This window comes from Sprattus sprattus (genome assembly GCF_963457725.1).
Source record: "Sprattus sprattus genome assembly, chromosome: 2".
Taxonomy (NCBI): Eukaryota; Metazoa; Chordata; class Actinopteri; order Clupeiformes; family Clupeidae; genus Sprattus; species Sprattus sprattus.
This window is the reverse complement of record NC_137921.1, coordinates 939604-951964: the sequence shown is the minus strand read 5'-3', so window position 1 is coordinate 951964 and position 12361 is coordinate 939604. Positions and strand designations below refer to the sequence as shown.

Below are 12361 nucleotides of genomic sequence, written 5' to 3'. Positions count from 1 at the left end.
ACAACTAAATTTAAAATATATATATAAAAAAAATAAAATGTGCAATTTAGAGTTCAGGATTAGAGTCCGTGTTGGGGGGCTGGGAATGGCATTAACAAGTGCTCTAAAGCAGCGGTGCAGATGGGATTTTTGAACTGGGGGGGACGCTAACATTTTTTAAACGTTATTTACTGATGATTGTCGCCTTACGTAGGGAGAGTGGTGGGGACGGATCAGGGTCACTATGAATCTGGGGGGGACATGTCCCCCTCGTCCCCAGTGCCATCTGCGCCCCTGCTCTAAAGTCATATTGTGTGACTTTCTTTCAAGTAAAATAATTCAGTACAGGACAGAGAGAATGACGCCGTGGGCCCCCTAGTGTCTTTCCGACCTGGAAAGGAACGAGTCACTCCTAGGAACTATACATGGCCCAGGTTTTCGCTCGGACAATGAATGTGTTGCACACGGAAGTACAGAGGTTGCCATTTAAGCATTTAAGAGCAAAACAGTTTACTCCACGAAGTCCATTATTTCCGCAGTTTCTCTCGGTATTTTAAACATAGGCGATCTATTTTACATGTGGCGTCACGAAAAAGTATTGACAAGTGCATCGACCCTTTACTTGTAATAATTTGCGTTCGCTAGCAATTCGCCATAGCTGATATTGTGAGCTTGTTATAATGAACGTTGACACATCGCAGCCAGTTACCGCTGGAGGAGCAGCATCGAATTCGTCTACATCGAGCAACAGCAGCAACTGTATCACACTGACAAACAATGCAGCAGCAAACGTCAGCAGTATACCTTCTATCGGAACTAGTAACCGTAAGTTGTCGACCACCAGCTAGTAAAGCTATCCACAATAGCTAGCTAACACGGTGGAACTTGTTCTTAATGACTTGAACCGGGTTGTGTGACCAGTGACTTAAGTTCTCCAAAATGTTGGTTCCCGGAGTATAGTTGATGTAAATTTAAACATAAATACTGCTTTTCAATCACAACCACTTTACTAACCTAGTTACGCCTGCGATCTAGGTACATACAATTTGTATCCGTTGTGTTGTGCATATGCCTATTGTATGACATTGTAAAATGGAGGAATGTCTTTGTAATTAAACAGCTCCTGTAACAAAAGTACGGTGAATACGGTATTCAGAACGTGAGCCGCACATATATTTTTAAAGTTCAACATTATCAGAGAGGCAGGATTAGCCAAGACTCTATCGGTTGTCTGCAATAGCGCATGACCGTAAAGCACATGTCAGTGCTGCATCAGCAGTTTCGCCTACCCCACTACATTAACCTCACCTGCGCCCCTTTCACACATGCTAACAGTTCCAACCTCGGCTGCCATGGCGACCCCATCCTCTGACGCATCGGTGTCCAACGGAGTGTACATGCCGGGCATCGCCAACGGAGATGTGAAACCGGCCATTTCCACCACGCCCCTGGCGGACTTCCTGATGCAGTTGGAGGACTACACACCCACGGTAAGCCGTCACCTTGTGTGTGAGGTCCGGTCAGGGCCACAGAAGCCCATACCCTCAGCAAGGACATGTTCTTCATGGGGTTGTTTTGTTATTCTTGGCCATCGGTAATTGTTCATCCCTCGGTTTTTGTTTAGGGTAATAATATCAGGCTTCCAGAAGAGCATTTATGTTTAGACTGGGTTGCTTTGAATGGTACACACACATGCGCACATGGACTCAATCACACACACGAGGATCATCTACCCATCATGCACTAGATCTTATGTACTGACTCACCCCACACAACACTAACCTTGACACAACACTTACCTGGAAAGCATCACTAACTGTGAACACAACACTATCTGTGTATATAACCCGGTGTGGAGCTCATCCTAACTGTCTCTCTCTCATCTCCAGATCCCTGACGCAGTGACAGGTTACTACCTCAACCGCGCTGGATTCGAGGCCTCAGACCCTAGAATGTAAGTGTCCATATTTAACTTAAATTCATTTTAATTAAATTAAAATAATGATTAAATGAATACGTTTGTCACAGCCTGGTTGTATATATACATGAACTATAAAACTCGCTTTATTTGGCTTCGTCCAGAATCCGTCTCGTCTCGCTGGCTGCCCAGAAGTTCATCTCAGACATCGCTAACGACGCGCTCCAGCACTGCAAGATGAAGGGAACTGCCTCTGGAAGCTCCAGGAATAAGACTAAGGTCAGTGCGAGATGAAGTTCACTACTTTAATAAGACTACGAGATGAAGTTCACTACTTTAATAAGACTAAGGTCCGTGCAAGATGAAGTTCACTACTTTAATAAGACTACGAGATGAAGTTCACTACTTTAATAAGACTACGAGATGAAGTTCACTACTTTAATAAGACTACAGTCAGACAAAAGCTCCCTTAAAGTCAGATGAATGATTGGCACTGTAGAGGGACAGGCATGGTCTCCTGTGTGGTGCCCAGTTATGAATGTCTCTCTCTCTCTCTCTCTCTCTCTCTCTCTCTCTCTCTCTCTCTCTCTATCTGTCCCTTTCTCTCTCTCTCTCTGTCCCCCCCCTCTCCCCTGTCTCTCTGTCTCTCTCTCTGCCCCCCCTCTCTCCCCTGTCTCTCTCTCTTTCCCTTTCCCTTCTCTGTCAATTTTTTTCTCTCTCTCCCTCTCTTTCTCTCTCTCTCTCTGTCCCTTTCTCTCTCTCTCTCCCTCTCCCTCTGTCCCTTTCTCTCTCACTCCCTCTGTCTCACTCTCTCTCTGTCCCCCCTCTCTCCCCCCCTCTCTCTATCCTTTTCTCTCTCTCTCTCTCTGTGCTCCCCCCAGGATAAGAAGTACACCCTGACCATGGAGGACCTGGCTCCTGCTCTGTCTGAGTACGGCATCAATGTGAAGAAGCCCCACTATTTCACATAGTCCCCTCACTGAGAGCTCCAACACACACACACACACACACACACACACACACTCTGACACACACACTCTGACACACACTCGCACACACACAGACACACACACACACACACACACACACACACACACTCTCGCACACACACTCTCGCACACACACTGACACTCACACACGCACACACACACAGGCACACACACACACACACACACACACACACAACAGAGGGTGTGGAGCTGTCTTGCATCTGTTCATTTAGCCTTTTTTATATCCTGTAGCTTGTCGTCATTGTGTTCATTTATGCATTTCTGATCTTTTATTGACCCCAATAAACTCTTCCAAAGTAAAGTAAGACTGTGTAGTCTTGAATTGAATTGAATTGAATTGAATTGAATTGAATTGAATTGAATTGAATTGAATTGAATTGAAATTGAAAGTGACTCTATGGCAGAGGTGATGTAGACACACACACTCTGAAATCCACCTCTGCATTTAACCCATCCAGGGAAGTGACACACACACAGTGAAGTGCATTTACATACTAACCCGGAGCAGTGGGCTGCCTATGGCGGCGCCCGGGGAGCAGTGATCGGGGTTAGGTGCCTTGCTCAAGGGCACTTCTTTAAAAGCAGACGATTGGAATACTGAGCTTTCCATCAAAATCCCCTTGGCTTGCTTGCGTTTAATTCATTCTTATATTTTTTATGATTTGAATGATAGGCAATCACGTAATAAGATCAGAAGGCAGGAAATTAGAATTGCTTTGCAAGGTTGAAAGTACTAAACTATTAGACTGTTGTGATTTAATACTCATTGCATTTTAACATAGTCACCTCACTGAGAGCTCCAATACACACACACACACACACACACACACACACACATACACACACACAAATGTAAAACCCTAGATTTAATACTCATTGCATTTTCACATAGTCACCTCACTGAGAGCTCCAACACACACACACACACACACACACACACACACACACACACACACACACACACAAATGTAAACGATAAGACTGTTAGAAATATTCATTGGATTTTCTGACTGCTAAATATAAACAGAATGTTAAAAGTTCAAAAGTTTCTTCTGAAACCTCCATGTTGAAGACAAGCTAAAGTGTTTTTCAGATGGAACAGTGGTGGTTGCGATTCTGATAACTTTTTGTCCAATTCGGCAAATTCCTCTTCACCGTCGTCTTGTTGTGTTTAATGATTGCGCAAAGGCAAATCTCCAAAAACAGACATAGTGGCTCCGACCGAGCCATAAACAATTCCAGCCAATCAACCTGGCTTCTTCATTTGATTGACTATTGAGCTCAAACATCACCAACCGAAACTAAATCTCAGACTGTGCCTTTGCCGGAACAACTCTTTACACTACAGGACAAAATGGAAGAAGAACAGATATTCAATTGTATTCAACTGCTGTGCTGACAAACCAAAACAACAGCTAGTAGGACCACCATCTTCAAAACAGAATTAAATTATTTTGTTATTTGCATTCAACCGCTGTAGACTGTAGAAGTATACTCGTGAGAGTGGGTGCAAACACAGCATTAGTGCAAACTCACAATTCGTTTAGAGAGATGCTTTTTCGCCAAGGGTGAACTAAACAGCCATTATTATGTGTGAACACAATCCAAGATAGGTAACGATAGCGACAAGCCTACATAACAGTCTTCTAAACTACGGGCAATGCTCTCTGTTCTAAACCATGTTTTGTTATTAAATCAGTGTATATTTGACATGGGTTTACTAACCCTTAAACCAACTTGTTACAACCATTAACACATTTGTAAGATTGCTTGACTGAATCTTTCTGTAATGTCAGAAGTGTATGCATTGTATCATACCGATTCTCGTTTTGAATCTGACAGCCAGTTTGTTAAAATCCTCTCGTTTCCATTCTGACCGTTCTAGAGCTGCGACCCACGGGTGCACTAGGTTGTTATGGAAATGGCCTAATTTATTTCTTTATTAATTATAATTGTGGTTATAAAAGTTACTTAGCCTACGTGTAATGGAAATTCATCTGCTACATAATTAAGTTCAAATGCGGGTTATCTAATGTATTTTCAACTCTCGTGTCGATTGTCCTATGTGAGCTTCCGTAGAAATGTACTCTGTCGGCACTTGTACTTTACATTCGAAACGTTGAATTGACGCACGCTGTACTGTTTATCAACTTTAACTTTAACATTTACGAGATTACGAGAACAGCGTTTTAGATTTCAACATGAACGTCCAGCCATCGAATCCAAACAACCCAATTGTGTTTTTTGACGTCACCATCGGCGGGCAGGTAAGGAGTTAATTTTGTAAACTAAACTGAAAGGTGTCAGCTCGCAAAGTAAATCAAGCTAGCATTGCTAGCTAACGCTCCCCCATGAATACTGTAGTATTTGCCTTTGATAGACAATAGTAACAAAAGTAACTAAATGAGCTTGTGGCTTTCATCCGTTTATTTGAAGCAGTTTTGTTAATAATCGCAGGTCATCCAGGGTTTAAGCAAGTTACATTTAAACGCTCCATCAGATGTTAAAAGTAGCCTACCCCCAATGAATGGATACAATCATTCAGCTAAGGATACATGACTTTAAAATCAATTATATCACGAGAGATCATGATTGTAACTTCTAGCATGTCCACAAATGTGTATGCCTAGTTTGTATTGTCATTGTTTGATATATTTTGTATCGGTTCCAAAAGGACAATTTCTTTAAAAATCCCGTACGTTATTTCAAACTTCCCTGATTCATGGTAGGCATTTGATGTACCGGGTTCCGTTTTCCTTCACGCGAGAGCATCAATTCCGTTACACTCCAGGGTCCTCCATCCCGCACTCATAGGGATGTACGGAGTCGAGCTGAAGTAGTTTTGAAAGACATCAGTCCATTAATTTAGAGTAGACAATTTAATCCAGAGTATCAGTTACTGGCATGTCTATCTGTCTGTAACTGGTTTAGGTTAAATCAAATTTAAAGTAACACTATGCAACAATTTGACACTTTTTGAGTTATGGTTTTAGAGGCAACTAGTTTAGGTACCATTCAAAAATTTGATATGATAGCATGGTCATGTGAAGGACAGTCTGTTTCTTTCCCACTAGCTATCCAGGATATGCCCTATGTAGATCTGTGTACCAGGGTGGAAAACCCTGCAGAAATGGAATTAAAGCTTTTAAAGCATGACGTTGCCAGCCAAAAGAACCAGTTTTGGAACAGAACTCCGTATTGCTGCTTGAACATGAAACTGAAATTACGAATTGTGAAAAATAAAAGAAGCGAAATTAAGCAGAACGTTCTGTATTTTCTAACTTCTGACTTGTATGGTGTGAACGAAAACTCTAATAGCATCCTTCTTGAAAATCCACTTTTGAATTAATGCATTTTTAGTCACCATCTATTGAAGATAGACAGTCCCGTTCGATTTTTACTTTATTTTATTTGTATTTATAATTCAAAAAAGTAACTTCACTTTTTATGAACTTACAAACATGCCTTTTTCTTCAAGACCAGATACTAAGGGATGGGAGTGAGTTGCATGTAGAGGCTGTGCGTTGGTTTCACAGCCTGTTTTGTGAGTTATCAGTGAGTTGGTGATTCTGTTGTCGTGAGGCACCATCCTCCTCTACCTCATGGGGGTGCTAGAGCCCAGTTAGCTGTGGAGTCTCTGAGGTTGCTGTAGGATGGTGTCATCAGGTGTCAAGTGGTGACCGGCAGGTGTCACTACAGACAGTCAGACACGCTTTCTCTGTGACCTGTATGTCTCTCTCCTCCTCTCCACCTCCGCTGCCATTGAGCTGAACAGTGATTGGAAGAAGCTTCATGATGTGGCTGTGAGCTGAGCAGTGATTGGACGAAGCTTCATGATGTGGCTGTGAGCTGAGCAGTGATTAGATCAGACCTGGGCAAAGTGCGTTACTCAGGGCCATTTGCGCCATAGACATAGAATACGACTTATTCTTTGTCTATGATTTGCACCCCCTTGGCTGTCCCTGACCGGCCCTCGGAGGTCGATAGTAAATTAGGAATCAAGCGTTTAACGATAAAAATGTATATTACTATTAATTTGTAAGCTTGCTCTCGTGTGTGTGTGTGTGTGTGTGTGTGTGTGTGTATGTGTGTCTGTGTGTCTGTGTGTGTGTGGTGTGTGTGTGTGTATGTGTGCGCGTCATGTGTATTGGTCGTCTAGGCACACTTTTAATACTGCAAAAACATGCTCATTTTTCATGCTGAATTGAGTTCAGCCTATTGGTCCGGCCCTCCACAACAGTCCCACTATCTCATGTGGCCCCTTGGGGAAATGGATTGCCCACCCCTGATGAAGCTTCATGATGTGGCTGTGAGATGAGCAGTGATTGGATGAAGCTTCATGATGTGGCTGTGAGATGAGCAGTGATTGGATGAAGCTTCATGATGTGGCTGTGAGATGAGCAGTGATTGGATGAAGCTTCATGATGTGCCTGTGAGATGAGCAGTGATTGGATGAAGCTTCATGATGTGGCTGTGAGATGAGCAGTGATTGGATGAAGCTTCATGATGTGGCTGTGAGATGAGCAGTGATTGGATGAAGCTTCATGATGTGGCTGTGAGATGAGCAGTGGTTGGATGAAGCTTCATGATGTGGCTGTGAGATGAGCAGTGATTGGATGAAGCTTCATGATGTGGCTGTGAGATGAGCAGTGATTGGATGAAGCTTCATGATGTGGCTGTGAGATGTATGTTTGCCTTTTTATGATGATTGCCCTTAAACTGTACAAACTGTCTAGGCTGGAGGTTACCATGGTACCATGTTTGCCAAGTCTGATAGTGTTCTGGGTCTCATGTAGTGTATGACTGGGCAGCCAAGCCTGTGATGTGTGTGTGTGTGTGTGTGTGTGTGTGTCCGTCCGAGTGCTGCTCTCCTTGTCTCTGCTTGTCACCCTGATGATAGGTGGTGTGTGTGTGTGTGTGTGTGTGTGTGTGTGTGTGTGTGTCCGAATGCTGCTGTCCGTTTTGTGAATATTGTCACCCTGATGAGAGGTGGTGTGTGTGTGTGTGTGTGTGTGTGTGTGTCCGAATGCTGCTGTCCGTTTTGTGAATATTGTCACCCTGATGAGAGGTGGTGTGTGTGTGTGTGTGTGTGTGTGTGTGTGTGTGTCCGAATGCTGCTGTCCGTTTTGTGAATATTGTCACCCTGATGAGAGGTGGTGTGTGTGTGTGTGTGTGTGTGTGTGTGTGTGTGTGTGTGTGTGTGTGTGTGTGTGTGTGTGTCCGAATGCTGCTGTCCGTTTTGTGAATATTGTGACCCTGATGAGAGGGGTGTCAATCACTGACAAGGAAACCATCAAGCGACCAAATAACTCATGAAGCTGTTAAAGTCACCTGGACCATAGTCATCATTTATTGCATCCAATTATAATAATAATCACCATCACCATCACCTCCCCCAAGACACACCCACACACACACACACACACAGTTATTCTCCCCCAAGACATACCCACACACACACACACACACACACACACACACAGTTATTCTCCCCCAAGACACACCCACACACACACACACACACACACACACACACACACACACACACACACACACACACACAGTTATTCTCCCCCAAGACATACCCACACACACACACACACACACACAGTTATTCTCCCCCAAGACGGCCCCCTCTGTTCTCACACACACACACACACACACACACACACACAGTTATTCTCCCCCAAGACACACACACACACACACACACACACACACACACACACACACAGTTATTCTCCCCCAAGACGGCCCCCTCTGTTCTCCTTCATGAGACAAAACCTATTGGGATCTTTAAAGTCTAACTTTAAACTTTAAACTTTTAACTACATTTTTACAACCAATAGTAACATTAACCTTTTAAACCTGAAGAGAGTTGATGGCGCATCAAGCACTCATTTGCTCCTAGAAGTACAGGATCTGACCCGTGACTGCTGTCTGGAACAAGTGTGTGTATCACAGGAGTGTGTGTAGTATCACAGGAGTGTGTGTAGTATCACAGGAGTGTGTGTAGCACAGGTGTGTGTGTAGCACAGGTGTGTGTGTAGCACAGGAGTGTGTATCACAGGAGTGTGTGTAGCACAGGAGTGTTTGGCACAGGTGTGTGTGTGTACCACAAGTGTGTGTAGCACCAGGATACTCTGGTGTGTGTAGCACAGGAGTGTGTAGCACAGGTGTGAGTGTGTAGCACAGGAGTGTTTGGCACAGGTGAGTGTGTAGCACAGGTGTGTGTGTATCACAGGTGTGTGTGTAGCACCAGGATACTCTGGTGTGTTTATCACAGGAGTGTGTAGCACAGGTGTGTGTGTAGCACAGGTGAGTGTGTAGCACAGGAGTGTGTAGCACCAGTATAGGACTCTGGTGTGTTTATCACAGGAGTGTGTAGCACAGGTGTGTGTGTAGCACAGGTGAGTGTGTAGCACAGGAGTGTGTAGCACCAGTATAGGACTCTGGTGTGTGTAGCACAGGAGTGTGTAGCACAGGTGAGTGTGTATCACAGGTGTGTGTTTAGCACCAGTATAGGACTCTGGTGTGTGTAGCACAGGGGTGTGTAGCACCAGTATAGGACTCTGGTGTGTGTAGCACAGGAGTGTGTAGCACAGGTGAGTTTGTATCACAGGAGTGTGTTTAGCACCAGTATAGGACTCTGGTGTGTGCAGCACAGGGGTGTGGCAGAGCTGTGTGTAGGTCACTGCTGGTGCTGAGGAGTTTACACAGTCTTGAGTCCTGGAGCAGTGTGTGTCTCAGAGGTGTGTGTGGGAACCGTGTGTGTCAGAGCAGTGTGTCAGAGGTGTGTGTGGGAACAGTCTCTCAGAGCCGTGTGTGTGGGAGGTGTGTGTTGGAGCATTGTGTGTCAGAGGTGGTGTGTGAGAGCCGTGTCTCAGAGGTGTGTGTGGGAACAGTGTCTCAGAGCCGTGCGTTTTGGAGCAGTGTGTGTCAGGCCCGTGTGTGTGAGAGCAGTGTGTGTCAGACCTGTGTGTGTGTGTGTGAGAGCAGTGTGTGTGAGAGCAGTGTGTGTGTGAGCAGTGTGTCAGACCTGTGTGTGTGTGTGTGTGAGAGCAGTGTGTGTCGGCCCCTCAGAGTAGCAGCAGAGGTGCCAGTTTCCTCTCTGACGGGGCCTGGAGCTCCTGGGGCAGTTTGTGTGGCAGGGGTCCGTTGCCAGGGCAACTCAAGCGGCCGCAGACCCTCCAGTCACAGAAGGCGTCACAGACGCACAGCTGGGCGACGCCGTCGATGGTGCCCGTCTCGCGCCCGCTGCCCTCGCTCCAGAAGACCACGCCCACCAGCAGGCTGTTGGCGCAGCCTGCCCACAGGGTGTTAACGCTGGCGTAGGCGGGCATGTCGAGGCGGAGCAGCTCGCTGGTCACCACGACGACCAGCAGGTAGGGGACCCAGTGCTGGGCGAGGAGCAGCACGCCGCTGAGGTAGAGCGGAGGACGGCGCTGCGGGCAGTCTTCCTCCATCGCCATGGAGACGGAGCTGATGGGCAGGTGTCCGGGGGGCGGGGGGGCGTGTCGCGCCGTCTCCACAGACAGGCGGTCGGCCTGGCGGGCCCAGCGTCGGACGTCAGGGAGGTGGCACCTGTCAATCACACACACACAAGATGATTTTCAATACGAGGAAAATGGGTGGGTCATTAGGTTCAGTTTAAAGCTTTCTGATTGGATGGTAGTCAGGTTAGAAGTTAGCATTTGATTGACACTTAGAATTGGAACCACTACCCACCCCAGCGCCAGGCCGATGCCCGCGAGCAGCGCCAGGCAGGAGAGGGCGACCTGGCGCGACACCTGCACCTCACACACCAATGCCAGCGTGCCCGGCTCCGCCCCCGCCAGCTCCATGGCGAACACGGACGGGTCGGTGTGCCACGCGGAGTAGAGCCCGGCCAGAACCCACAGTCCCAGCACGGCGCCGATCCGACTCGCCATGGTGGCACCTCCTCCCGTCGTCCAGGGGATCGTCCTCCTCCGGCGTGCCAAGGCTGCGTAGTCCAGAGCGCCCAGCACCAGCGCGGGCAGCGGCAGGGCGGAGTAGACGGCAGAGGCGTGGGTGAGCAGGAAGGCCGCGGACGTCGTGGCGCGGTGCCCGCTCAGCAGCCAGGTGCCCGCCAGTGCCCCCGCCAGCAGGACGTCGCCCAGGCACAGCGACAGGAAGAAGACCCCCATGACGGAGTGAGAGAGGCTGCCCAGCGCGAAGAACACCGTGAAGCAGTTCAGCAGGACCTTGATAGATAGATAAATAAATAGATAAATACTTCATTAATTAAACTTTATTAATAGATAGATAGATAGATAAATACTTTATTCATTAAACTTTATTAATAGATAGATAGATAGATAGATAGATAGATAAATACTTCATTAATTAAACTTTATTAATAGATAGATAGATAGATAGATAGATAAATACTTTATTCATTAAACTTTATTAATACTTTATGAAAGGACCTAGATAGATACAATTTAATTTGACCTTTCAACGAACTGACACAGTTCATAGATATGAAACGTAGGTCTCTTAAACATATTTATCACAGTTTGTGAGACAGCGATCTTGCAGCTCTCATATTTACAATAATTACAAACAATATATACAGACAAAATATGATACAATACAAACAATATATACAGACAATATGATGCAATACAAACAATATATACAGACAATATGATTCAATACAAACAATACATACACAGACAATATGATACAATAAAAAACAATACAATACCTTGGCCAACATCAGGTACAGGTACTCTAGCGTGTGCCCCGCCCTCTCTTCGTCAGGCCCCGCCCCCCACTGCTGCATGATCGCCAACAGGCTGTGGTTGCCCAGCAACATGGCTGGCATCAGCTCGTCACACTGTAGAAGATCAAGGAGAACAGCAAAGGCAGACGGGTCATTTGACAAGAATAGAGAACATCATGGCGTCTAGCAGCAACAGCAGCGAGACATAATGAGGTGGTGGAGTGAAAGTGTTGAGATGAGCACTTAGAGCAGCATTCTTTTGCATGAAAGGTGCTATATAAATAAAGTTTTATTATTATTATTATAATATGAGTGCACTCTCTATGTGTAGAGCAGCGTTTCTCAAAGTGTGGGGACGCGATGTACGGGAGATTTTTTTTTAATTCACCCCTGATCTGTAGCAATATGCTTTGCTTTATAGACATTAGATTTTAATTGGCATCGTCGTATTAATTTCAGCGGGACAATTACAAAAAAAAACTTTCCCGGAGCATGAAACTGTACTGTTCCCGCCACGTGTTTTACACACGAGTCCTGTGTTTTAACGTAGTTCAATAGATTTCACGAGCCAGGTAGCGAGCGCCTTGCTCCTTTATTGATGTCAGGTGGAAACTCATGAGTGAAACAATGATACGCAAGAAACGGAAAATACTTAGAAGGTATCTTAACTAAACACAGTTACTTATGAATTACACCAAGAATCAG

The 12361-nt window shown here is 45.6% G+C and overlaps 2 protein-coding genes across 2 annotated transcripts in view; both read left to right on the top strand.

Moving 5' to 3' along the window:
• Positions 1-459: 459 nt before the first annotated feature.
• On the top strand, positions 460-3202 carry taf10 (TAF10 RNA polymerase II, TATA box binding protein (TBP)-associated factor). The gene is made up of 5 exons (XM_080832326.1): positions 460-804; positions 1315-1469; positions 1869-1933; positions 2062-2176; positions 2779-3202. Exons 1-5 carry the CDS (start codon positions 660-662, stop codon positions 2866-2868), a joined length of 570 nt encoding a protein of 189 aa, XP_080688452.1. The 5' UTR covers positions 460-659; the 3' UTR covers positions 2869-3202.
• A 1838-nt stretch (positions 3203-5040) lies between these two features.
• ppih (peptidylprolyl isomerase H (cyclophilin H)) overlaps positions 5041-12361 on the top strand; it is a 30616-nt gene continuing 23295 nt past the window's right edge. Inside the window, exon 1 of the mRNA XM_080860520.1 lies at positions 5041-5174. Within this exon, the coding sequence (XP_080716646.1) occupies positions 5109-5174 (66 nt within the window). The 5' untranslated portion in view covers positions 5041-5108. The remainder of the gene's footprint in view (positions 5175-12361) is intronic.

Bases quoted from the DNA above. Each gene is read 5' to 3' on its own strand.
- taf10 (XM_080832326.1), top strand. From the start codon at position 660: ATGAACGTTGACACATCGCAGCCAGTTACCGCTGGAGGAGCAGCATCG. The intron at 1,470-1,868 runs GTAAGCCGTCAC...TCTCATCTCCAG, and splicing joins TGGAGGACTACACACCCACG to ATCCCTGACGCAGTGACAGG. The intron at 2,177-2,778 runs GTCAGTGCGAGA...TGCTCCCCCCAG, and splicing joins GCTCCAGGAATAAGACTAAG to GATAAGAAGTACACCCTGAC.